Here is a 25843-nt window from a genome sequence, read left to right as displayed (position 1 = left end):
TTATAAATGGGAGTGTGGAAACTATGTCTAAAATCCTGAAACAATAAAGGAAAATATCAATATATTTAAACATATAGAGTGTTTAAAACAACCTTCATAGAAATATTAAATATAAATAATATTCAACATAGTAAAAATAAATAAGAAGACACAAGCAACAATTAACATAAGGGAACTAAAAGTAGGAAAAGGAAAAAGAGGAAAAGAAAACCTGGAAAATTTTTCTCCTATTTAGGTTTTCTGAGATTTTATTGTTCAAGCCTAGGAATCCAGGAAGAAAAATATCACTGCCACCTTGTCCTTTTATTCTTTTTTTTCTACATAAATGAAAAAAATTACTTTTATTGTGTTAAAATATTCCTTGACAAGTTAGCAATTATTTGTATGAAGGAGAGTCCAGAAAACAGATTTATGATTGCATTAGCCTTGTCCTTGATTACAGAGTTTAGGAATTACATATGAAACGTTATTTCCTAGAGTAGGTTACAGAAGGTTTCTGAGGCTGTGAATGTGGAAGAGCTCCTGCCTGTCTGGCTGCTTCCAGGATAACATATATTTTTACTCTCTTGAACTTACACCTTTACAACAGTTCGAATGCTCTTTCCTGCATGCATCAGTTCAAAGGCTGTGTTAATTTGGTCAAAAGGTAGACTGTGAGTCACAAATTCATCATCTTTTATCTTTTTAGACATATATTCAGACACCAGCTTTGGTACACTTTCTACACTCATCCATCCTCCAAAGGTGGTGCCTTTCCATGTGCGACCTGTTACCAGCTGGAATGGGCAAGTGGAGATTTCTTCACCTGAAGCAGCTACTCTATCACGCTGATGCCCCAGCCTCCAGTGCTGCTCTCATGACCTTCACATCACCAATACACTCAAAGGAATAGTCCACCCCTCCATCAGTCATCTCAACAAGTACTTCCTGAATGGGTTTACTGAAGTTTTGGGGGTTAATACATTCAGAGGCTCCAAATTCTTTGGCCCTTGCAAATTCATCGTTATTGAGGTCCACACCAATGATCTGGGATGCACCAGCCAACTTACAGCCCATGATGACTGCCAGTCCAACTCCTCCCAGGCCAAACACAGCACAAGTAGAGCCAGGCTCCACCTTGGCAGTGTTTACAGCAGCACCATAACCGGATGAAATGCCACAACCAAGCAGGCAGACTTTATCCAAAGGTGCTAAGGGATCTATTTTAGCAACTGAGATATCAGCCACAACCGTGTATTCAGCAAAAGTGCTGGTTCCCATGTAATGTAAAAGTGTCTTTCCTTTGCAAGTAAATCTGCTAGTACCATCTGGCATTAATCCTTTCCCTTCAGTGACTCTTATCTTTTGGCAAAGCTTTGTTTTAGGATTCAGACAAAATTTGCATTCTCCACACTGTGGGATGTAAAGTGGGATGACAGTGTCATCTGCTTTCAGCTTAGTAACTCCATCTCCAACACTCTCCACAATCCCAGCACCTTCATGTCCCGAGATCACTGGAAAACACCCCTCAGGATCAGCCCCACTCAGGGTATAAGCATCCGTGTGGCAAACAGTAGTGGCAAGAATCTTAATTCGAACTTCATGAGCCTTTGGGGGTGCCGCCTCTATTTCCTCTATGGAGAGAGGCTTTCCAGCCTCCCAGGAAACTACAGCATTGCACTTGATAACCTGGTTCGCCATGTCCACAGGTTCCTCTTTTTGTTCTTTATACTCATAGTCCAGCCACAATTTTCTTCTCTTTTGAAAGCACATAATTATGATAGGATGTGCTAGATTTGCCTAATCATGAACCACTAAAATTTCATTTATGGTAAACTGCTGTCTATTTTTGATGAGTAAATTTTGATTTGAGATTACAGAAGAAGGCATATTATTAATCCATTGGTGGATAAAATATTTTTTACCAAAAGGAAATAAATTTTCCAAATTATTTTTTCTATTATCCATTCATTAAGGATATGAGCTGAAACTACTATGAAGTATGTTTTCATCCAAACCTTGAGGCCTTAGGCAACAAAATTTTTATTAAAATGTTTCAATAAAATCTGGAATTGAGACTTCCTATCCTGTCCGAATGAGTCAATATAGATTAAGTTTAAAATTAATTTAACCACCAAGAAGAAGGTTACACTCCCAGATATATGTCAAATATAATAAAAAAAATTTGCTAATTTCACTGATTAAAAAGTTTGGAGGAGGGACATCATCAACATGGCAATGTAAACAGCTACTGAAAACTTCTCTCCAGAGATTCAGTGAGAAAAAAGGACAACTCTGAGTTGTTTGAAACTCTGGAGGAAGATATAGCCTGGAGAAGAACATTTCAGATGTTGAATTGAAAAAAGAGAAGTGTCAGATAGGAATCTTCCATTCCAGACCAGCCAGTCCTCTCCCATCCCCCTCACTTGGGCTCAATGCAGGAAATGCACAGAATCACAAGATGGGGCCTCCACCAACATGGACACAGACTACAAAACCTCTCACAGCAGTGAGGCATACACCCACTATTTGCAGACCAAGGGGACAAGGTAGGACATCTCAAGGCCCAGGTCAGTGAGGGAAAAAGAGATTAGAAAATGTGGAAAGAGACTGTGTTTCCAGCCCTAGGTCTGAAAGCCCTTCCCCCACCCTTGAGGGAAGTAGCAGCTGGCAGCTGTTTCCACACCCTGGGGATGGATGAAGTACTGGGTCAGCTGAGGGAGTACTCTGCCACGTGAGTAGCCCCACATAACGCCAGATTTTGGCTGGCAAAGTGAGGACATAGGAATATTGCAGGTTCAAGCTCACCTGTGTAGATGCAGCCTGTGCTCAGAGGCAAAGCAACTTCTGAGAATGTTTAAGCTACCAAAAAATGTCACCTGCTGGACAGCTGGGAAGGTGCAAGGGAATTGAAACACTTTTTTAAAAGATGCTCCAGACCATTTCTTAGGACCACAGGAGCTGGTCTACATGCCCTATATGGAAACCTGGCCCTGTTTTGGCTGAGAAATATGGAAGACCCAACTTTTTAAATCAGGGCTTAAAACAAACCCAGGTCTTGCTGGCTGGCAGAAAGAAAAGCACAACTGCAAGCCACCAGATTTGTATTACCACACAGAGTGAAGATGCTGGGGTACCCAGTGCCCAACTCCTATCCCTGTGGCAGGCCAGATTGTGGGTCTGAATTTGAGGGGAAGCTGAACTGCTAATATGAAAACTGACCCATGAGAGAAACAAAAAAAGAGAGAGATCAAAGACAACCAACAAGAAAACCCTAGGCAAAAGAGAGAAAACAACCACCAGATTATACTAATCAAGAAAATCAGATGCCTAGACAGTAAAAAATCTTGAGCCATACCAGGAAACATGAAATATGGTCCAGACAAAGGAACAAACTAAGACCTCAACTGACATTCAGGAGTTGAAACAACTAATTAAAGATGTTAAAACAAGTCTTCTAAATCAAATCAATGAGTTGAAGGAAAATGTGACAAAAGAGATGAAGGCTATAAAGAAGAAACAAGGTGTAAAAACAGAATAACTTGAAAGCTTGAAAAAACAATTGACAGAACTTAAGGGAATGAAAGACACAGTAGAAGAGATGAAAACACAATGGAGACATATGACAGCAGAAGAAAGGAACAATGAACTCGAGGACAGGGCATCTGAAATCCTACACACAAAAGAACAGACATGCCAGGGAAATCTGGAAAGACAAAGAAATAAAAGGCATCCAGATTGGAAAGGAAGAAGTAAAACTGTCATTGTTTGCAGAGTATATGATCTTATATCTGGAAAACCCTGAGAAATTGATGATACAGCTACTAGAGCTAACAAACAAATTTAGCAAAGTAGTGGAATACAAGATTAATGCACATAAGTCATTCAAGTTTCTATATGCTACAAATGAACAAACTGAAGAGACACTCAAGAAAAAGGTACCATTTTCAATAGCAATTAAAAAAATCAAGTACCTAGGAATAAACTTAACCAAAGATGTAAAAGACCTATACAAAGAAAACTACATAACTCTACTTAAAAAAATAGGAGACCTTAAAAGATGCAAAAATATTCCATGTTCATGGATAGGAAGGTTAAATGTCATTAAGGTGTCAATTCTACCCAAACTCATCTACAGATTCAATGCAAAACCAATCAAAATTCCATCAACCTACTTTGCAGACTTTGAAAAGCTAGTAATCAAATTTATTTGGAAAGGGAAGATGCCTCGAATTGCTAAAGATACTCTAAAAAAGAGAAACAAAGAAGGAGGACTTACACTCTCTGACTTTGAAGATTATTATAAAGCCACAGTTGTCAAAACAGCATGGTACTGGCGCAAAGATAGACATATAGATCAATGGAATCAAATTGAGAATTCAGAGATAGACTGCCAGGTCTATGGCCGACTGATCTTTGATTAGGCCCCCAATGCCACTGAACTGGGACATGAGAGTCTTTTCAACAAATGTGGCTGGGAGAGTTGGATATCCATATTCAAAAGAATGAAAGAGGACCCCTACCTCATACCCTACACAAAAATTAACACAAAGTAGATCAAAGATCTCAATATAAAAGACAGTACCATGAAACTCCTAGAAGTTAATGTGGGGAAACATCTTCACCTTGTATGTCATGGCCACTTCCTAGACTTTACACCCAAAGCACAAGCAACAAAAGAAAAAATAGATAAATGGGAACTCCTCAAACTTAGAAGTTTCTGTACTTCAAAGGAATTTGTCAAAAAGTTGAAGAGGCCACCAAGTCAATGGGAAAAAATTTTGGGAAACCATGTATCTGACAAAAGACTGACATCTCACATATATAAAGAATTCCTTCAACTCAATGACTATAGTACAGACAGCCCAATTATAAAATGGGCAAAAGATATGAAAAGACATTTCTCTGAAGAGGAAATACAGATGGCCAAGGAACACATGAAAAAATGTTCAGCTTCACTAGCTATTAGAGAGATGCAAATTAAGACCACAATGAGATACCATCTCACACCGATTAGAATGGCTGCCATTAAACACACAGGAAACTACAAATGCTGGAGAGGATGTGGAGAAATAGGAACTCTTATTCATTGTTGGTGGGACTGTATAATGGTTCAGCCACTCTGGAAATCAGTCTGGCAGTTCCTTAGAAAACTAAATAGAGAGTTACCCTTCAATCCAGCAATTGCACTTCTCAGTATATACCCAGAAGATCTGAAAGCAGTGACATGAACAGATATCTGCATGCCAATGTTCACAGCAGCATTATTCACAATTGCCAAGAGATGGAAACAACCCAAATGTCCTTCAACAGATGAGTGGATAAATAAAATGTGGTATATACACACGATGGAATACTACGCGGCAGTAAGAAGGAAGAATGTCATGAAACATATGACAACATGGATGAACTTGAAGACATAATGCTGAGCGAAATAAGCCAGGCACAAAAAGAGAAATATTATATGCTACCACTAATGTGAACTTTGAAAAATGTAAAACAAATGGTTTATAATGTAGAATGTAGGGGAACTAGCAATAGAGAGCAATTAAGGAAGGGGGAACAATAATCCAAGAAGAACAGATAAGCCATAGTGGGTAAATTTAGTGTTGTAGGAATGCCCAGGAATGACCGTGGTCTGTGAATTTCTGATTGGTATAGTAGGAAGAAGTTCACAGAAATGGTGCTATATTAGGTTACTTTCTTGGGGTAGAGTAGGAGCATGTTGGAAGTAAATAGTTATCTTTGATTAGTTATCTTTTTCTTACTCTCTTGTTATGTTTGTTCTTAGATTTGAACCCAAAGTACCAGCAGCAAAAGAAGAAAATAGATGAGTGGAAGTTCATCAAAATTAAATATTTTTGCCCCAGAGAACTTTTCATGAAAGTCAAACAATAACCTGTACTATGGGAGAATATTTTTGGAAAAACAGAGATGTTAAGGGTTTAATGCCCAGAATATACAAAGAAATTCCTCAATTCAACTACAAAAAGACAAGTCATTTAATTTTTAAAATGTACAAAAACTTAAAGAGACCTTTCTCCAAAGAATATATACAAATGGGTAAAATGCACATGAAAGAATGATGTACAGTCATTACTCATTAGGGAAACGTAAATCAAAATCACAATAAGATCATTTCACACATACTGGAATGGCCACCACTAGACAAATGAGAAATGACATGTGTTGGTGAGGATGTGGAGAAATAGGAACACTTTTCATTGTTTGGAGAAATGTAAAATGGTTCACCTGCTGTGGAAGAGAGTTTCACTATTCCTCCAAAAATTAAGTAAAGAATTACCATATGACCCAGAAATCCCAACTAGTTGTACATCCTAAAGAATTGAAACCAGGGGCTTGAACAAATATTTGCAAACTGATGGTGGCATTATTCAGAATTGCCAAAAGACTAAAGCAACCCAAGTGTCCATCTACCAATGAGTGGGTAATCTAAATATGGTTTATACGAGAAGGATTATTATTTTTTCATAAAAAGAAATGAAGTTCTGATACATGTGACCATGTGGATGAACGTTGAAGACACACTGAGTGATAAAAGCCGGACACAAAGGCAAATATTGCATGATCTCACTGATATGAAATGATTAGAATAAGTCAATTCACAGAGTCAGAAACTAGAATGTAGATAACCAGGAACTGGTGTAGGGGTAGGGAATGGGGAGTTAATTCTTAAATACTACAGAGTTTCTATTTGGGATGATGGGAAAGTTTTGGTAATGGAGAACAGTGATGGCAGCCCAACATTGTCAATGCAATGAACACAATTATATATTTGAAAGCAGTTAGAAGTCTAAATTTTAGATTTATTACATTACTAGAATAAAAAAACTTAAAGCATGTCTATATGACACAAAAACAGATCTCTAATGTAAACTAGGAGCTATACTTCATAATACAATTAAATTAATATTCTTTCATCACTGTAACAAATGTACCACACTAATGTATGGTGTTAGAATAGGGGCAGTATATAGGAGCTCTGTATTTTCTATAGGTTGACCCATTGTTCTAGTTTGCTAATGCTGTAAGAATGCAAAACACCAGAAATAGATTGGCTTTTATAAAAGGGGGTTTATTTGGTTACACAGTTACAGTCTTAAGGCCATAAAGTGTCCAAGGTAACACATCAGCAATCGGGTACCTTCACTGGAGGATGACCAATGGCGTCCAGAAAACCTCTGTTAACTGGGAAGGCACATGGCTGGCATCTGCTCCAAAGTTCTGGTTTCAAAATGGCTTTCTCCCAGGACGTTCCTCTCTAGGTTGCAGTTCCTCAAAAATGTCACTCTTAGTTGCTCTTCGGGTGTTTTTCCTGTCACAGCTTCTCCAGAGCAAAAGTCTGCTTTCAACAGCTATCTTCAAACTGTCCCATCATCTGCAGCTCCTCTCTCAGTTCCTGTGCTTTCTTCAAAGTGTCCCTCTTGGTTGTAACTCCTCTTCAAAACATCACTCACAGCTGCACTGAGTTCCTTCTGTTACATCAGCTCATTTATATGGCTCCTCTGATCAACTTTGATCCACCCCAAATGGGCAGAGCAACACCTCCATGGAAATTATCCAATCAGAGTCATCACCCACAGCTGGGTGGGGCACATACCAAAGACACATTCAAAGAATTACAATTTAATCAACACTGATAACATCTGCCCACACAAGGTTACATCAAAGATAATGGCATTTGGGGGACACAATATATTCAAACTGGCACACCCATGATAGTAAAGGAGCCTTAATGCAGGAAAAATGATGGGGAGACCAGTGAGAGAAGGAAGACAGATCTCAGGTGACTCAGGAATTTGGGTTTCCCCCTTGCCCCCAGGCCTCCCTTTATAATTCCAGTTTCAATCTAAGTCCAATCAAGTAGAAGGAAATGAGGTTCATCTCATTCAGTTGCAAATTTTATTTTCATTACATCAGGTTTGGAGAAGGCAAGGAATCCAGAGCATGTGAAATGTGATACACTGTTATCTCACATGGAATTGGGATCCAGGTTCAATTTCTCTTCTTGATCAGGATTGTTTCAGCATCAGGAGAGGTTGGCTACTGGTGCTGGAAGTTGGCGTCTTCTGAGAAAAAGACAGGCAATGTGTTTGGAGATGGCCATGGAGGGCTCAGAGTCCAGGGCTCCCATCCTGATTCCTGAGGGTACTCCACATAGATCACATGTGGGGGGACCCACAGAGGCTGTTCAACAGGAGCAAAGATGGGACAGGCCTGCAGCTGGAACTCAGGAGGTAGGAAGCTGGCTGAACCTGTGCAGGGAGGACCTGAGAGAAAGACACACTGAGGGCTCATGAGGACACTACCCACCCTCTACATGAATATTTGTCTGTGGTCCAGTTGGCCCACAGGCCAGAGCCACTCTGACCAGGACAGGGCAAAAGTGCTGCTGAGGAGCAAATGGGAAAGAGAGCAGGGAAACCTGCAGAGGGGCAGATTCCTTGTGCTGATGTGCAGAGGGAACCTGTCAGCAGCGACCAGTCTCAAAATTCTCTGCCCTGCTCAGGGAACATGGCTATGAGCTGGGCTTCCTGAAGTCAGTCACTAAAGGACTATGAAAATGAACAAAGAAGAGACAAACCTGAGAAGACTTCATGCTCCCACTTAGAGCCAATTATCCTGTGTAGGGCCTCTCCATAAGGACAGAGCAGGGGTTCACTCCTTGGTCTCTGGTTGGCCTCCTTTATGGTCCAGTATAAGTCCTTCAAACCTTTCAGCATGTAGAGACATTGTCGTCAGCTCTTCTTCATGCCCCTCAGCCTGAGCCGCTGAGCAATTGATTTCGATAGCACATGATCCTTTATCCTCACCCCAGGATACACCACATGTTCAAAGAATTCCCATTCTTGGATGAAACTTTGAATTTCCCAATCAATCCAAGGATTGATGAACTGGCCTGGAAGGGACAGAAGAATGAGGATGCCTTTTTGCATAATTCACACACACATCAGTGATTTCAAAATACTCTCTTCCTACTATCAGAGCCTAAACATGAATTTATTCCAATGTGTAGGCATTAAAAAGTTAGCTGAGAAATTCATGGATCAGCTGCCTACCTGGGTACCAGTGCCCAATGCCTGAGCCAAACAGTGTGTGGGAATGTAAGGAAGCATCGGTGATCTGGGTTACTGTTTTCCAAGTTCCATGGAACATCTCAGAGAACATTGACCAAGCTGTGATTCCACATTTGTGGTTGCAAGGGCTTTCCTCACCACCCACCCCAAGGAGGCCTTTTTCACCTTCATGTCATCAGGGCTCTCTGGGCAGGCAGGGGTCCCAGGGACTCTGAGTCCCAGGCTCCATCTCTGGGGCTGCCCCATGTGGGATCTGGGGCAATTATGTTGAGCTCATGAAGATGACTGGAGTGGGCCAGTAAATCAGAGAAAATAGAAAAATTACTCTGAAAACACAGTACCTGAAGTCTTCTCTTGTTCATGAGTTGATTTTTCCTTTACTTCCTGGAGGTTTCTAGTAATTTCAGGATGAAATGTCTCTTTCTAATTTGAAAAGTAAATAAAAGAAGATTATGTAAATAGGAGATAATCTCTTAGTGCGTTTCCCTGCACAGGTTCAGCCAGCTTCCTACCTCCTGAGTTCCATACTGCTAATCACAGTACGGAAAATAAAATCAAACATTTCCAACTCTTAAGTAAAGAACTTGAGAAATATGTTATTCTAACACAGAGAATCTCAGTCACAATGTATTAACCAAGGAGATATTTCTGAGTCAAAGCAAAGCTTTCACTACAATCCCCATTCATTAAACAAGCAAAACCACATGACCTGCAGGGAACCAACAGATATCTGGTACTGGAAACAGAGTTTAGAACAAGAGAGTGATCAGGAGGCCAGGACACCAATGAGGTGATTCCTGCAAGTGCCCAGCTCATGCCTGCAGAGATGCCAGATCACAGGGCAAGGGCAGGGATCCAAGCAGAGCCTGCCTGTCCCCCTGGGTTGAGGAAGCAGAGTTGAGATCTTGGGGAGATGAGGGCTCTGGGTATCACTATGGAAGTACCATGGAGGAATGAATAGACAGCAAGAGATCTACAGGAGGTCTGGAGATCTACAGGAGGGTCCCAGTCTGATAGAGAGGAAATGCTGAGGCTGGGAAAGAACCATGAGGGAGGAGCAGGCTGAAAGGTCCCTGGAGCTCCGTTGGGGCCAGGAGGAATTTGTGTACCAGCACCCAGAGTGGAAAGACTCCCTAATTCCAGGGTTTCCAACAGAGGGCTCAGAGGGCACTCCCTCCCTAGTGGGGCCAAATTAGCCACAGACTCAAGCCTGCTGTGGTATCCCTAACAAAGCTTAATACTCTTAAAACAGATCATCTGTTTCCAAGCAACTTAAGTACATCACAGAACAAAGACCAAAATTATTTAAATAAACACAAAATATCCAGCACCCAACAACAAGGCAAAATTCCCCATGCAGACTCCTATCTAAAATTGACCAGCATGCAACAAAGCAGGAAATACAATTCATAAACTGGAGAAAATCCATGAAGAGACCTCAAATGACACAGATGATATAATTAGCAGAGAAGAAATTTAAATGGTATTATTAATGGACTTCTTAAGGTCAAGCATAGATTTACATGACAAAAAGGATGTAGTTAGAAGATATAAAAGGGCCTAAGAAGGATTTCTAAACATGCAAAATACAAGACAGGAAGAACAAAATCAAAGCAGACGCATAGTTCCATTAAAATAAGAACATTTGAAGAAAGATACCATCAGGCAGTTGAGAGCACCTTAGAACATTGGTCAGGAGCATAAGAGTCAGAGTACTAGTTTTATTCCCAGGTCTGAAAATTACAACTCTGGGTCCCTGTCAATATGGTTAATGAGGCTGTGCCTCATTTCCCTTGTCTGTAAAATTAGTATAGTAAAAGTATAGCAATCAGTTTGCAGAGATTTAATGAAGTTAATATTTGTAAGGAGATGAGAATGCATGGCATACATTTTAATGGCCATAGGAATTCTTTTGAAATTGGAAGGCAAAAAAAAATCCAGCCATCATTTCAAACAAAATGAAGTAACCTATCTCCCCAACTTACCTCCATTTTTATTCCTGAGTTTTCCACTGAAACTCTTCTCTGCAGCCACAGGGCCTAACCCAGGGCAGGCAGGTCCAGCACTTACTCTGTGCTTCTGGAATCCAGACGAGTAGATGCCCCAAGCATGGAAATGTGTTTGCTTCTCTCTGCAGCAGGCAGTCTCTGAGCCCATGGGACTCCAGACCCTATTTAAGGGCTTGGGCGTGATTGAGTCAGACACACCCCACAGGGCCTCCTTTTGATTAAGTGATGATAAACTGATTTAGGACTTTCACACAAAATCCCTTCACCTTGTCTCCTACGCTACAGTTTAATTGAATCACTGGGGCAAGGTGAGCTAGAGATTAACTCAGGCAGTGAGTCCAGCATCCCTGGGCCAAATTCTAAGGGAGAACTTGCCATATTCCTACACTAAACTACCTTTTTACTCCCAAATTTGTTGTTCTGAGTTAGGGTAAAAGGGTCAGTGATGTCCTTGTGTTTGGAAAATGAGGATTATTTGATTTGCAGAGCATGGTAAAAATGGAAGGTTAGGAAAAGAGCCCAGGTTCCAGCTGGTTGAAGGTGAGTGAGTGGTCATGGATGGTGGTGATGGGTTTGGAACTCTCAATAAAAAGCTAAGTTTAACAAGAGGGTTTAGGGAGAACAGAGAATTTCTCTTCACAGAGAACAGACTTGAATTTTTATATGCCAAAAGAGGGCATGAAATGGGAGAATATGAGTGGGGTTAATACATGAAACAATTAACTTGTGGGGGAAAATGAGGGGTAGCGTTAGCTACTGTGATGGTTGGGTCCATGTGTCAACTTGGCCAGATGATGATGCCCAGTTGTCTGGTCAAGCAAGCACTGGCCTGACTTTTACTGCAAGGACATTTTATGACTGGCTAGTAAACCAGAAGTCTGTTTTATCACATCATCAGTCAGTTGATTACATCTGTGGCTGATTACATCAACAATCAACTATGGGAGTTTCTTCTGAAATGAGAGAATCCAATCTGCTGGATTTAATCCAATCAGTTGAAGATTTTTAAGGGAGAAGAGAAACTTTCATTTTTCCTTCAACCAGCCAGTCTCTTTTGGGGAGATCATTGAAGACCTTCATCAGGGGTGCCAACTTATGACCTGCCCTATGGAATTTGGATTCATGCATCCCCACATTTGTGTGTGACACTTCCATAAAATCTTACAATTACCGGTATCTCCTGTTGGTTCTGTTTCCCTAAAGAACCCTAACTAATAACAGCTACTCAAAGGGAGAATGTGTCAAGAATATTTGAAATATGATACTTTTCTTTTGTTCTTTTCAGACTCTCAAATGTAGGCCAGGGTATTATGGACCCCACCCAGAATAAAACCTTGGCAGCCATCCAATCAACCCTACACAGTCCTTCAGATTATTTAGCTTTATCATGGTGGAGCCTGAGAATACAGGAAAGGATTTTACAGATTTTACAGAGGAACCTTTTAAGTCACCACAAACTCAATGTGCATTGGCCCAGGAGTAAATATTGATTCTTCCCATGGCACCAAAATGTTCAACTTCTCTTTATTTTCACAGATAGATTTCAAGTCTCCATTTCCTGATGCCCATATGGCCAGAAAAACCACTAATTTGACTCTGAGCTCTGTACTTCACATCGATCCAATCCATATTGATATTGATCTATAAAGGATGACCTACAAAAAAAGCATACCATGTTATCCCTCTCTTTCCTGAATGCTAATAAACACCTAATCTTCAGCTTCAGGCTGGATAGGTTTGGAAATCTTTATAAAAGGCTTAGGTTGATACAAGGGTTTAGGGAGAACAGAGAACAGACTTGAATTTTTAAATGCCAAAGGAGGGCAGGAAATGGGAGAATATAAGTGAGTTAATGGTTGAAACATTTTAGTGGTTTTGTTGCAGAATATTATAAGCTTCAGGTTGCCTTCCCTTCCACATGTAGCAGGACCCTCCACTCATGGTCGCTACACCCAGAATCCTCCCCCTATTCAACTGCTTTTCACAGCTTCCCCTTTTGAGTGAATGGCAGTTCCTTCCAGGCTGTTTCCAAAATAGAATCATGAAAATAATCCCTGAATCCTTTTGCCACCTCACTGACAGTTTCTACTCAAGCAGAACATCTTTAAATCTTAGCTTCTAAATGCATGTCCTAGCAATTGGTTTTTCCTTTACATGGGAATTAAAATGTTCAGGCATAGCATTCTACTGGACAACGCTGCTTATGTTGTCCTTGGCAAGCAGACCAAAACTCTTAGGATTTTACTGTGTAGACTCTCTTCCTTCCATGTTCACTTGACAGCTCAGATCAAGCTAATTTTCTTCTCAATATTTATGCTCTGATCACACTGATCTCCCATTTCCTGAACACTTTGAACACAGTTTTGCCTCAGAGACACTGCTCCTTCTGTGATAATGGCTTTCATCCACCCCCCACAAAGATCATTCATCAAACTAGCTGATGCTCTTTATTCAAGTCTCAGTTAATCATTTCTTTGCACAGAAAGACTTCTCAGAAACCAACAATCTTCATAGGTGCCCCCCACTCTACTCTATCCTTGACTTTGATCAATAACTGCTCCTTGGTCAAGTCTGGCCTTCCCACTAGTCTAAGAATTAAGCAATGCCATAGTTCTTGTCTGCTGTGGAATTCCACTAAAGAACAGTTTCTCCATCCTGACTTTACAATGGAATCAATAGGAACAGTGGACATCCTTGTCCTGTTCCAGATCTTAGAAGGTTAGGTTTCAGTGTTTTACCTTTGAGTATGGTGTTAGCTGTGGGTTTATTCATATATGCCCTTATCGTGTTGAAGTAGTTTCCTTCTATTTCTATCTGTTGAAGTGTTTCTATCAAGAAACGATGTTTGATTTTTTTAAGCACCTTTCCCGTATCAATTGAGATGATCATGTGGCTTTTCTCCTTCAATTTGTTAATGTTGTTATTATATTAACTGATATATTAATTGCATTGCTGGGATAAAGCCCCCTTGGTCATGCTGTATAATTCTTCAATGTGCTGTTGGATTCAATTTGCTAATATTTTGTTGAGGATTTTTGCATCTATATTCATTAGAGAAATTTGTCTGTAATTTTGTTAGAGTATTTTTATCTGGATTTGGTATTAGGGTAATGCTGGATTCATAAAATGAGTTAGGTAGTGTTCTCTTCTCTTCAGTTTCTTGGAAGAGTTTGTGAATGATTGGTATTAATTCTTTTTGAAAGGATTGGTAAAATTCATCTGTGAAGCCATTTTGTCCTAGGCTTTTCTTTGATGGAAGATTTTTAATGACTGATTCAGTATCTTTACAAATAATTGGTCTGTTGAGCTCTTCTATTTTTTCTAGAATCAATATGGGTTGTTCATGTATTTCTAGGAATTTTTCTATTTCATCTATGTTTTCTAATTTTTTTTTGCACACAGTTGTTCATAGTACCCCCCCTTATAAACCTTTTGCTGTGGGGTCAGTAGTAGTGTCCCCCTTCTCCTTTCTGGTTATATTTATTTGTATCTTCTTTTTGTCATTGTCAGTCTAGCTAAAGGCTTGTCAATTTTATTTATCTTTTCAAAGAACCAATTTTTGGTTTTGTTAATGCTCTATATTGTTTTTCACTCTCAATTTCATTTATTTCTGCTCTAAAATTTGCTAATTTTTACTTCTGCTTGCTTTTTGATTAGTTTGCTGTTCTTTTTTTCGTTCCTCCAGCTGTGTTATTAGGTCTTTGATTTTAGCTCTTTCTTCATTTTCAATTTAAGCATTAGGGCTATAAATTTCCCTCTTAGCGCTGCCTTCCCTGCATTCCATAAGTTTTGATAATGCTGTGCTCTCATTTTCATTTGTTTCAGGATATTTCTTTATTTCTCTTGCAGTTTCTTCCTTGTTTAAGAGTATGTTCTTTAACCTCCAAAAATCTGTGCACTTTCCAGTCTCCACCTGTTTTTTCTTTCCCGCTTCATTCCATTATGATCAGAAAAATTGCTTTGTATACTTCTAATTTTTCTAAATTTATTGAGACCAGTTTTTTGTTTTGTTTTGTTTTGTTTTGTTTTTGAGGAGGAAAAGAGGATTCATTTATGCTGGTGGGAGGACAGGGGAAAGTTTCCCCAATCAGCCTCCCAGAAGTGTTTCTTCAATTGATTTTTATACTCATCAGAGACAAAGAGAGTTAATCATTTTAGGTAACATGTAACAAAGGTTTGGAGAATGTCAGTAATTTTGTTATTTCCTATTTCCTTTAGGCACAAGTTGACACCTGTGAAAGGTGCCTCTGGGTATCTGTGGAGATAGATGAAAATATTTCATTCATATCTGGGCAGTCTGGGGACCAAAGATGAATGCTTATTCAAATCTGGGTGCAAACTTTACATTTACATACTGCTTTAGACATTATATTTACATATTGCTCTTTTGTGAGAATAAAAGCTTCCATTATAGCCTGCTTCCCAATTTGAAGATTACATTTTAAGGCTACATTATAATTTTCTGCTTGCTTACAGTTTTAAGATTATACTTAAAAAGTCACTGTTACAGAAATGTTGCTATATTATGTAACTTCCTTGGGGTAAAGTAGGAACAGGTTGGAAGTTAAGCAGTTATCTTAGGTTAGTTGTCTTTTTCTTACTCCCTTGTTATGGTCTCTTTGAAATGTTCTTTTATTGTATGTTTTTCTTTTTTGTTTTTTTTTGTTTGTTTGTTTTTAATTTTTTTTTCCATACAGTTGATTTAAAAAGGAAGAACAGGTTAAAAAAACAAACAAACAAAAAAAAAAACAGGAAAAAAATATGTAGTGCCCCCTTGAGGAGCCTGTGGAGAATGCAGGGGTATTGGCCTACCCCACCTCCATGGTTGCTAACATGACCACAGACATAGGGAACTGGTGGTTTGATGGGTTGGGCCCTCTACCACAGGTTTTACCCTTGGGAAGACGGTTGCTGCAAAGGAGAGGCTAGGCCTCCCTATGGTTGTGCCTAAGAGCCTCCTCCCAAATGCCTCTTTGTTGCTCAGATGTGGCCCTCTCTCTCTAGCTAAGCCAACTTGAAAGGTGAAATCACTGCCCTCCCCCCTACGTGGGATCAGACACCCAGGGGAGTGAATCTCCCTGGCAACGTGGAATATGACTCCCGGGGAGGAATGTAGACCTGGCATCGTGGGACGGAGAACATCTTCGTGACCAAAAGGGGGATGTGAAAGGAAATGAAATAAGCTTCAGTAGCAGAGAGATTCCAAAAGGAGCCGAGAGGTCACTCTGGTGGGCACTCTTACGCACACTTTAGACAACCCTTTTTAGGTTCTAAAGAATTGGGGTAGCTGGTGGTGGATACCTGAAACTATCAAACTGCAACCCAGAACCCATGAATCTCAAAGACAATTGTATAAAAATGTAGCTTATGAGGAGTGACAATGGGATTGGGAAAGCCATAAGGACCACACTCCACTTTGTCTAGTTTATGGATGGATGAGTAGAAAAATAGGGGAAGGAAACAAACAGACAAAGGTACCCAGTGTTCTTTTTTACTTCAATTGCTCTTTTTCACTCTAATTATTATTCTTGTTATTTTTGTGTGTGTGGTAATGAAGGTGTCAGGGATTGATTTTGGTGATGAATGTACAACTATGTAATGGTACTGTGAACAATCAAATGTACGATTTGTTTTGTATGACTGCATGGTATGGGAATATATCTCAATAAAATGAAGATAAAAGAAAATAAATAAATAAATACATATATATATAAAAAAAAAAAAGAAAAAAGTCACTGTTACAATTTCCCCCTTAAAACAGTATTCATTTCCAATCTTGGGAATTGGACTGGCATTCATTTTGATTACTTCCTGCTGAAAATTGGGGTGAAATAATTAAGGGGTCATCTGGTGAAATTTCTGACTCATAACTTGCAGATATTGTTGAGACCGGTTTTTGACTCCACATGTGGTCTTATCTTTGAGAATGATCCATGAGCACTTGAGAAGAATGTATATCCTGCTGTTTTGATGTGAATTGCCTGTACATGTCTGTTAGGCCTAGGTCACTTATCAAATTATGCAAGTTATCTGTTTCCTTATTGTTCTTCTGTCTAGATGTTCTATCTATTGATGTGAGTGGTGTACTGAAGTCTTCAGTGATTCATGTTGATATTTCTTTCTTCAGTTTTTCTAGTATTTCCCTTACGTATTTTGGGACACCCTGGTTGGGTGCATATATATTTGTAATTGTATGATTGTTACTTCTTCTTGGTGCATTGCCCCATTTATTAAATATAATGACCTTCTTTTGTCTCTTGTAACAGCATTGCATTCAAAGTCTATTTTTTCTGATATTACTACACTACCCCAGCTTTTTTTTTTTTTTTTTTTTTTTGATACTTGTGCCAGTTTGGAGGTATTATGTCCCCCAAAATGCCACATTCTTTGATGCAATCTTGTGGGGCCTCTTGTTTTAGTGTTGATTAGGTTGGAATCTTTGGATTAGGTTGTTTCCATGGAGATGTGACCCACCCAACTGTAGGTGATAACTCTGATTAGATAATTTCCCTGGATGTGTGGCACCACCCATTCAGCTTTGGCCTTGATTAGTTTGCTAGAGCCTTATATAAGAGCTCAGACAGAAGGAGCTCACTGCTGCAACTTACAGAGACACTTTGAAGATGGCCATTGAAAGCAGAGTTTTGCTGATGTTTTGGAAGTACTAGCCCAGAGTTTGCCCCAAGAAACATTTTGGAGAATGCCATTTTGAAACAGAACCTGGAAGCAAGTGGACACCAGATACATGCCTTCCCAGCTAACAGGTTTCCCAGATGCCAATGGCCTTACTTCAGTGAAGGTACCCTATTGTTGATGGACACTTTATGGCCTTAAGACTGTAATTTTGTTACCAATATAAACCCCTTTATAAAAGCCAGTCCATTTCTGGTATTTTGCAAAACAGCAGCATTGGCAAACTGGAACAATACTGTTTGTTTGGAATGTCTTTTTCCAGCATTTCACTTTTGACCTATTTATATCCTTGGGTTTAAGCTGAATCTCTTGTAGACTGCATATAGGTGGCTCATATTTTTTTTATCCATTGTCAGTTATCTTTTGATTCTGGAGTTTAATCCATTAACTTTCATGTTATTACTGTAATGGCAGTACTTATTTCAATCATTTTATCCTTTGAGTTTTATATGTCATATCTTATTTTTGTATCTCTTTTTACCCTGTTACTTTTACTCATACACTTCCTTTCTACACTCTCCTCCAAGCCTTTCTCTCTTGACTTTTCCTTTCAGCCCGCAGAATTACCTTTAGTATTTCTTGTAGAGCAGGCCTCTTCTTAACAAATTCTCTCAGCTTCTGATTACGTGTGAATATCTTAATCTCTCTCTCATTTTTGAAGGACAGTTCTGCCACATAGAGAATTCTTGGCTGGAAGTTTTTAGCTTGTCTCTTCACATCTGCTATTGCGTGCCTCTAGTGTATCTATAATTTTCATCAATTATGCCTTTCATTCCCATAAGATCTGTTATTTTTCTTTGCATGCTTTACAATTCTTCTTTATGCCCACCAAGTTTCTTTGATAATAATACCTCTTATCTCTTTAGCCGTCTCCTTGAATTGGTTTAGGAAAATCATTTGAACATCTTTGATTAGTTCATCCAAGTTTTGTATCACCTCCAAATTTTTGATTTGCTCCTTTGACTGGGCCATATCTTCTCATTTCTTGGTATAGTTCATACTTTTTGCTGATGTCTTGGCATCAGATTATCTTAATGAGTTAGCTCTGAACGTCAGATTCTCTTGTCAAAGATTTTTTTGTTGACTTGCTTTGTGTTAATGCTCTTCATTGACATTAGGTTCATCAGTATTACCCAACCTGGGAAGGGACAAGAACCCATAAAGGGGGTGCACAACAGCTCCACAGGGCTCTGGGCAGAGGGTCAGGTAACGATACCAAAAGCTGTTAATACCACTCCCCAAGGGTGCATTTTCTTTGACTGCTCAGCATATGGCCATCTTTGCCCAAAAGCCTTTTAGATGTCTTCCCAGAGGGGTACTTTCCTTGCACGCAAGCAGATGGAGCTCTTTGGCTCTTTCCCCTCAGATCTCCAAGGCAGGCTGTTAACTCCCTGCCAGATCCAGACAATGGTATAGCAGTGCTGGTCTGGGCTGGTTGAAACTTCAGGTCCCAAGTTCACTGGCCAAAAGCTGCAACAGTGCTAGATGATGCCCTATCCTGTTATCAGGGGAGTGAACTTCCAGAGTCCTCTCAGTCTGCAGCTTCCCACCCACCAGGGACCAGACACCCCAAAGCTTTCTGCCTGAGAGTGGGGGGTGGGTACCAGGAGACAGGGCTGAGGAAGCTTATTCATGTTCTCTCAACAAAACTTCCACAACCCTTCATCTTGCACTTTTGTGGGTGTTGCACAGCACACAGCCCAATCTCCAGAGCCCCAGAACCATTGTTCAGGACAGTTTCTGCCTATTTCTTAATTGTTTTTCTGGGAAAGAACTAAGCCCAGACTCTTTCCCTAATCAGCCATATTTCATTCCTCCTGGGCTGATGCAGTTTTGCATTGACTTTAATCACTGGACATGGTAGTACTAAGGGATGCCCTAAGGGATCCCCTGTACTCCAAACATACTCCTCACTTCCATTGTGTAATAGCAGTCCAGTTTCTGCTTTAGTTATCAGAATCAATAACCCCTGTTATATAGTGTCTCCCTTAATTATCTGTTGATTTGGAGGTCCAAGGAACCCACAGGGGCTGAGTAACCGTTGTTGCAACCCCTGGCATTCCTCATTTTGGAACACAGACAATTAGAACAGCAGAACCTAAGATCATGGGTACAGGAAGCACAAATATTGATAGTGGATCACTGAATGTAATAGTGATCCTGGACCCGTGAATCATAGCTCTGGGAGAAAGAGCACCATATATTGGCTGTATCTTTGGAGCCCATATAGCGCTCTGGAGAAAGTTGTTCCAGCTGCAAGGTATTGCCACCTAGATAAGGCCGTAACTGAGTCTCCAGGAGGCCATTCAGCCTTCTACTAATCCAGCCACTTCAGATGATGGGGAACATAGAAAGACCAGGGAATTCCATGAGCATGGACCCATTGTCAAATCACTTGCAGTGAAGTGACTTCCTTTATCACAGGCAATTCTGTGTGGAACAGTGTGATGATGGATAAAACATTGTGTAAGTCCATGTAGGTTGGTTTCGTCAGAAGCATTGCATGAAAGGAAAGAAAGCCCTTACTAACAGTGCCTATTCCAGTAGGAAGAAAATGTTTCCCCTTCCGTGATGCAAGCAGTCCAATGTAATCAACATGCCTCCAGCTAGCTGTTTGATCACCTCAGGGAATGTCACCATGTTAGATACACATTGCCAGTTTCTGCAGCTGGCAGATTGGTCACTCAGCAATGGCTGTAGCCAGGTCAACTTTGGTGAGTGGAAACCTATGTTGCTGGGCCCATGCACAGCCTCCATCCCTAATATCATGGCCACTTTTTCATGAGCCCATTGGGCAATGACAGAAGTGTCTGGGGAAAGGCATCTGCTTACACAGAATGGGTCATCTTATTCATTTAATTACTAGAATCCTCATCTGATAAGGCCATGCTTCACTGAGCCTTCACATGAGACATTCTGTTTTCACATTTTCTTCCTGTTCAGAGAGGTCTAACCATGTATCTCTTCCTCAGACCTCCTCATCACTAGTTTCCCAAATATGTTCCATCCAAGTCCTTGAGTATCCAACAAAACCATTGTCAACAGTCCACGAACTGTTCTACAATCTTATTCTATCCATTTCTTATTCAAAGAAAAATGAACAACCAGATGCCCTGCTCAAAGTTCTGCCTATTGGGAGGATTTCCCTTCATGATAGTCCTTCATGGATGCCCTCAAAAGGAGCTGTAATACTGCAGTTATACACTTCCAGGTGGTGTCTGCGTATTGTGCATAACCATCTGTAAATCAGGCCTGATTTTTCTCTTCCTCAGTCAGCTGATTGTAGGGAATGCCCCATGGACTCACAGATGTAAGCTGTGAGAGAGATGATAATGCAGCAGTAGTGGAGGCCATGGGTCTTTGGGCCACTTCCTCCTGCAATTTGCTTGTGTGACTACAGGGCCTGCTTGAAGCTGATCATGTATATTCCACTTCCATTTGATTATGGAGTGCTATTATGCATGCCAAACATTATGGTTTGGCAGGTCAGACAACACCCAAGTCATATGGCCAACTTGGCTTACAAGGTAATTTTGTGGCCTATGTTTAAACAACCCATCTCTACTTAGGCCCCAAAGAAAACCAAAGGCATTTCTCAAAGAAGAGTAGCTATCTGCAAAGGATGGCATGGTTTTGCTCCAAAATACTAAGGGTCTGCACTGTTTTTCATCTGTATTGGCCTGCCAAAGTTATCTGCCTCAGGCATAGACCCTTCAAGCACAATTGGATCTGCTGGACTATCATAGGAACCAAGCGACAGAATAGTTTAAATGGTAGCCTGGATCTACTGCACAGCTTTCTCTTGTTCTGGATCCCATCAAAGTGGACAGTTTTTCAGGTTTCTTGGTAATTGGGCCAGAGTAGCACACCAAAAATGAGGAATATTTTAGCTCAAAATTCCAAAATTTTCCAGTAGATGGTCCACCTCTTTTTGGTTGTAAGATGGGCTGCATAAAAAGACATATCCTTCACCTTAGAATTACAAACACAACAGGAACCACACCAATGGACTACTTAAAATTTCACTGAGGTGAAGTCTCTGAATTTTTAGATTTATTTCCCACCTTCTGACACATAAGTTAACTTGGGGCTGGAGAATTTATGTATCCCCAAGTTAAGACATTAAAGATGTGTTACTGGTCTTGTCAAATGAAACAAACTGGTGACCTCTAATAACTGAGAAAATTCATCTGCCAATCCAATAGTTGCCTACAAAGTACCAGGATATGTTAATTTGCTCAAGAAAAGAAACTACTGCTGAAATGACAGCTGCAGTTGGAGTCAGTGCATGGTTAAGTTTATGATAATACTCTTTCATTCACCATGATGTCCCTGTTTTCTGTATGGGCTAAATATAAGAGTTCAATCAAGATGTGACAAAGTCACCACCTCTGCATCCTTAAAGTCTTTGATGGTGTTATTAATCTCTGCAGTTCTTCTAAGATTGTGCTATTGCTGTTGATTTGCTATTTTCTTAGTTAGAGGCAGTTCTAGTGGCTTCCATTTGAGATTCCTACCATAAAAATCCTCATTCCACCAGATAGGAAACAAATGTGGATATTCTGTAAGTTGCTGAGTAATAATTAATAATAAATAATAAGTTCAATTCTTAATTCCAGAACTGGAGAAAAAGACCATAGAGTATGTCCAGGGACCCACTGAACCAATTGTGGACAGATCTGAGCTAAAACTCCGTTGCTTACATGACTTCCATAGCCCCTAGTCTGATTAGTGGACCACAGTGACTTTTTGGGTCTTCTGGAATTATTGTCAGATGCAGCCAGTGCCCAGCCATCCTTGAAAATTTATTTCCTTTTTCAGCTGTGCAGTCACTGAGGTAAAAATCTATAGATCACTTTGAGGAAGGCTTGGATATGATTAAGAGTATAAATTCTTGTCAGTTGTTCTAGTTTGCTAATGCTGCCAGAATGCAAAACACCAGAAATGGATTGGTTTTTATAAAGGGGGTTTATTTGGTTACACACTTACAGTCTTAAGGCCATAAAGTGTCCAAGGTAACACATCAGCAATAGGGTACCTTCACTGGAGGATGGCCAATGGTGTCCAGAAAACCTCTGTTAGCTAGGAAGGCATGTGGCTGGCATCTGCTCCAAGTTCCCAAAATGACTTTCTCCCAGGACATTCCTCTTTAGGCTGCAGTTCCTCAAAAATGTCACCCTTAGTTGTTCTTGGGGTAATTGTCCTCTCTTAGCTTTTCTGGAGCAAAAGTCTACTTTCAATGGCTGTCTTCAAACTGTCTCTCATCTGCAGCTACTCTCTCAGCTTTGTGCATTCTTCAAAGTGTCCCTCTTGGCTATAGCAAGCCTGCTCCTTCTGTCTGAGCTTATATAGTGCTCCAGTAAACTAATCAAGGCCCATGCTGAATGGGTAGGGCTGCACCTTCATGGAAATTATCCAATCAGAGTTATCACCCACAGTTGGGTGGGGTGCATTTCCATGGAAACAACCTAATCCAAGCATTCCAACTTAATCCCCACTACTATTTCTGCCCCCACAAGATTCCATCAAAGAACATGTCTTTTTTCTTGGGGACATAATATATACAAACCTGTACATCAGTGCAGTAAGGTCCTTCCTCTATGGGACCTGACCTCCCATTCATTCAAGGCATTTTGGATCTGAAAACTGGCTCATATCCAGAAATTGAAGGACCCTGACTCAGTGTTATGGTGACACAGGATAGATTTTTCTTCCATTGACCAAGAAATCTTCCACTTATAAAGTAAGACTTTAATAGACTGCCCAACTATTTCTCCTCTAGGGACACCATGAACAACTAGAAAACACCAAAGTTTTTTATGAGAAGACTATTATAATTACATTGCATACTATAATTTCTTCTTTGACTCTGCATTCCACTCCCACCTTGTCTTTATTGAATAAGGGCTGTCACTTGGCCTCCACCACCCTGCTATCCAATCATCCCCACTTCATTTGAGATTGTAATTCAGTATTTGCAGCTCCCACAGTAATTTCTGACCTGCAGAGAACAATGGTCATGGAGTTATTCAAGGATGTGTGGCTTCTGTCCCAAAGTTTTTCTGTTGGTTGTGATGAAAGGTGTGTCTTCCAGACCCACTCACTGGGGGAAGGGATGAGCAGGTCACACATGATAAATCTACTCTAAGATTCCAATCACCCTGTACTGCTTTGTACATATTATGTGCCCCAGAAAAAGGCATATTCTTTAATGCAGTCTTGTGGGGACAGATGTATTAGTGTTCATTAGGTTTGAAACTTTGGATTAGGTTGTTTCCATGGAGATGTGTCCCACCCAAATGTAGGTGATAACTCTGATTAGATAATTTCCATGGAGATGTGGCCCCACCCATTCAGCATGGGCCTTTATTAGTTCACTGGAGCCCTATAAACAGAGCTCACAAACAGAGGGACCTCAGAGCAACTGAGAGTGACATTTTGAAGAGGAGCTGTGGCAAAGAGAAGACAAAACACCCCAAGAGCAATATTTTGGGGAACACTATTTTGAAACACAACATGGGAGCAAGTGGATGCCAGCCATGTGCCTTCTGAGGTAACAGAGGTTTTCCAAATGCCAATGGCCATCCTTCAGTGAAGGTACCCTATTCCTGATGCCTTATCTTGGACACTTTATGGTCTTAAGACTGTAACTTTGTAACCAAATAAACCCCCTTTAAAAAAGCCAGTCCATTTCTGGTGTTTTGCAAAATGGCAGCATTAACAAACTGGAACACACCCTAAGCCTATAGGTAACTTCCTCTATGGTATGCCAAGGCAGTTCTTTCATTTTGACCTCATTTAATGTAAGAAACTTCACAGTCCATGTTTCTGCCAGCCAAACAAAGGAATTCTTTTTAGCTCTTTGAGTAACAACACTGAATCCAGAATCTCTGCTTAGTGGATTCATGTAAATAAATTTAGTCTGATTCAACTCTATGTTCTGTCTACCACCATCTCACACCTTTAAAATTCATTCCTGAGAAATCTCCAAGAGGAGGGATCCAAGATGGAGAGTTAGGAGAGAGAGAGCAAAATTCTCCTCTGTGACAAACACTAAATCAAACACAGAAAGTGCCCCAGAATAGTGGTTCCAGGCTTCCACCAACTGGGCAGGGACTTCTACACCCACAGTGACTAAGTACTTGGAGAAACTGAGAGACTGTGTTTGGAGATGTGTGAGTGTTGGGCCCAGAAAACCACTGGGGAAATGGAAGCTGGAGCAGGGCAGTGGGGAGAAACCAGGAGACTGTGTTCAGAGGTGGGTTATTTTAAGACCCAGAAAGACACTGAGGAACTGGCATCCAGTCCCACAGTTGAGCATGGTGAGGAGTACCTTCCAAGCCCTGGGCACCTGCCTCAGTATCTGGTGTGGGTGATAACCCTTCACACACCTGCAGCTAAGAGACTTTGTTCCAGGGATGTGCCAATGCTGCAGGTGGATGATTGCAGAAGAGGGTAGTGTCCATTCTCCAAGCAGCCATCTTTGCAGCTGGCTGGGAGAAACTCCTTTGCAGTGCTGTGGCTGAGAAATTCTCTGAGGGAATTTGGGATTCAGCTGGCTTGTTATGATGCACACTCCTCCACTGCAGAAGCCCACAGTGTGCAAAGTCTAGAGGCAGGGATGCATCCCAGAAGTGCTAGGACCCCTGCACCAAATCCAGGGACTTGTGAGCCCATGGCAGAGGAGAACTGTTGGGAAACTGAACTGAAGGGCTAGAAACAATCTGCAACCCTAGGGTATTCCACCTACAGCCTGGGAACAGCTGTCTTAGAGCCATCTTCCCAGCCAAACTGCACAGGGCATGCTCGCCACCCACAGGGCTGTCAGCCCTCAATGCACATGGAAAACTGGTGCACTGATTGGACCTCCACATGATTTGGGTCCCCAATCAGGGCATAGATGAAGTGGGGGGAAACTGGCTTGAGGGTTAGAGGTAGCTTGGGAGTGCCATTGGCTGGTAGGTCAGGGAAAATGCACTCCACCAAGTTGTAGCTCTATCAAATTATAGATAATTGTTCAAATAATCCTGTTGTCCTAAAATAACCCTATCAAGATAAGCAAAT

General features: G+C 40.6%; 1 protein-coding gene across 1 annotated transcript; it reads right to left on the bottom strand.

Annotated features, from left to right (window-relative positions):
* Positions 1 to 572: 572 nt before the first annotated feature.
* LOC119524574 (alcohol dehydrogenase class-3-like) lies at positions 573 to 1680 on the bottom strand. The gene is given in 3 exon segments (XM_037823268.1): positions 573 to 820; positions 823 to 843; positions 846 to 1680. Coding segments are annotated over 3 exon segments (1104 nt in total).
* Between the last annotated feature and the right edge of the window lie 24163 nt (positions 1681 to 25843).

The sequence above is a fragment of the Choloepus didactylus genome (assembly GCF_015220235.1).
Source record: "Choloepus didactylus isolate mChoDid1 chromosome 11 unlocalized genomic scaffold, mChoDid1.pri SUPER_11_unloc2, whole genome shotgun sequence".
In the NCBI taxonomy this organism is placed as follows: Eukaryota; Metazoa; Chordata; class Mammalia; order Pilosa; family Megalonychidae; genus Choloepus; species Choloepus didactylus.
The sequence above is the reverse complement of the archived record's forward strand: the minus strand, read 5'-3'. Positions and strand labels throughout refer to the sequence as shown.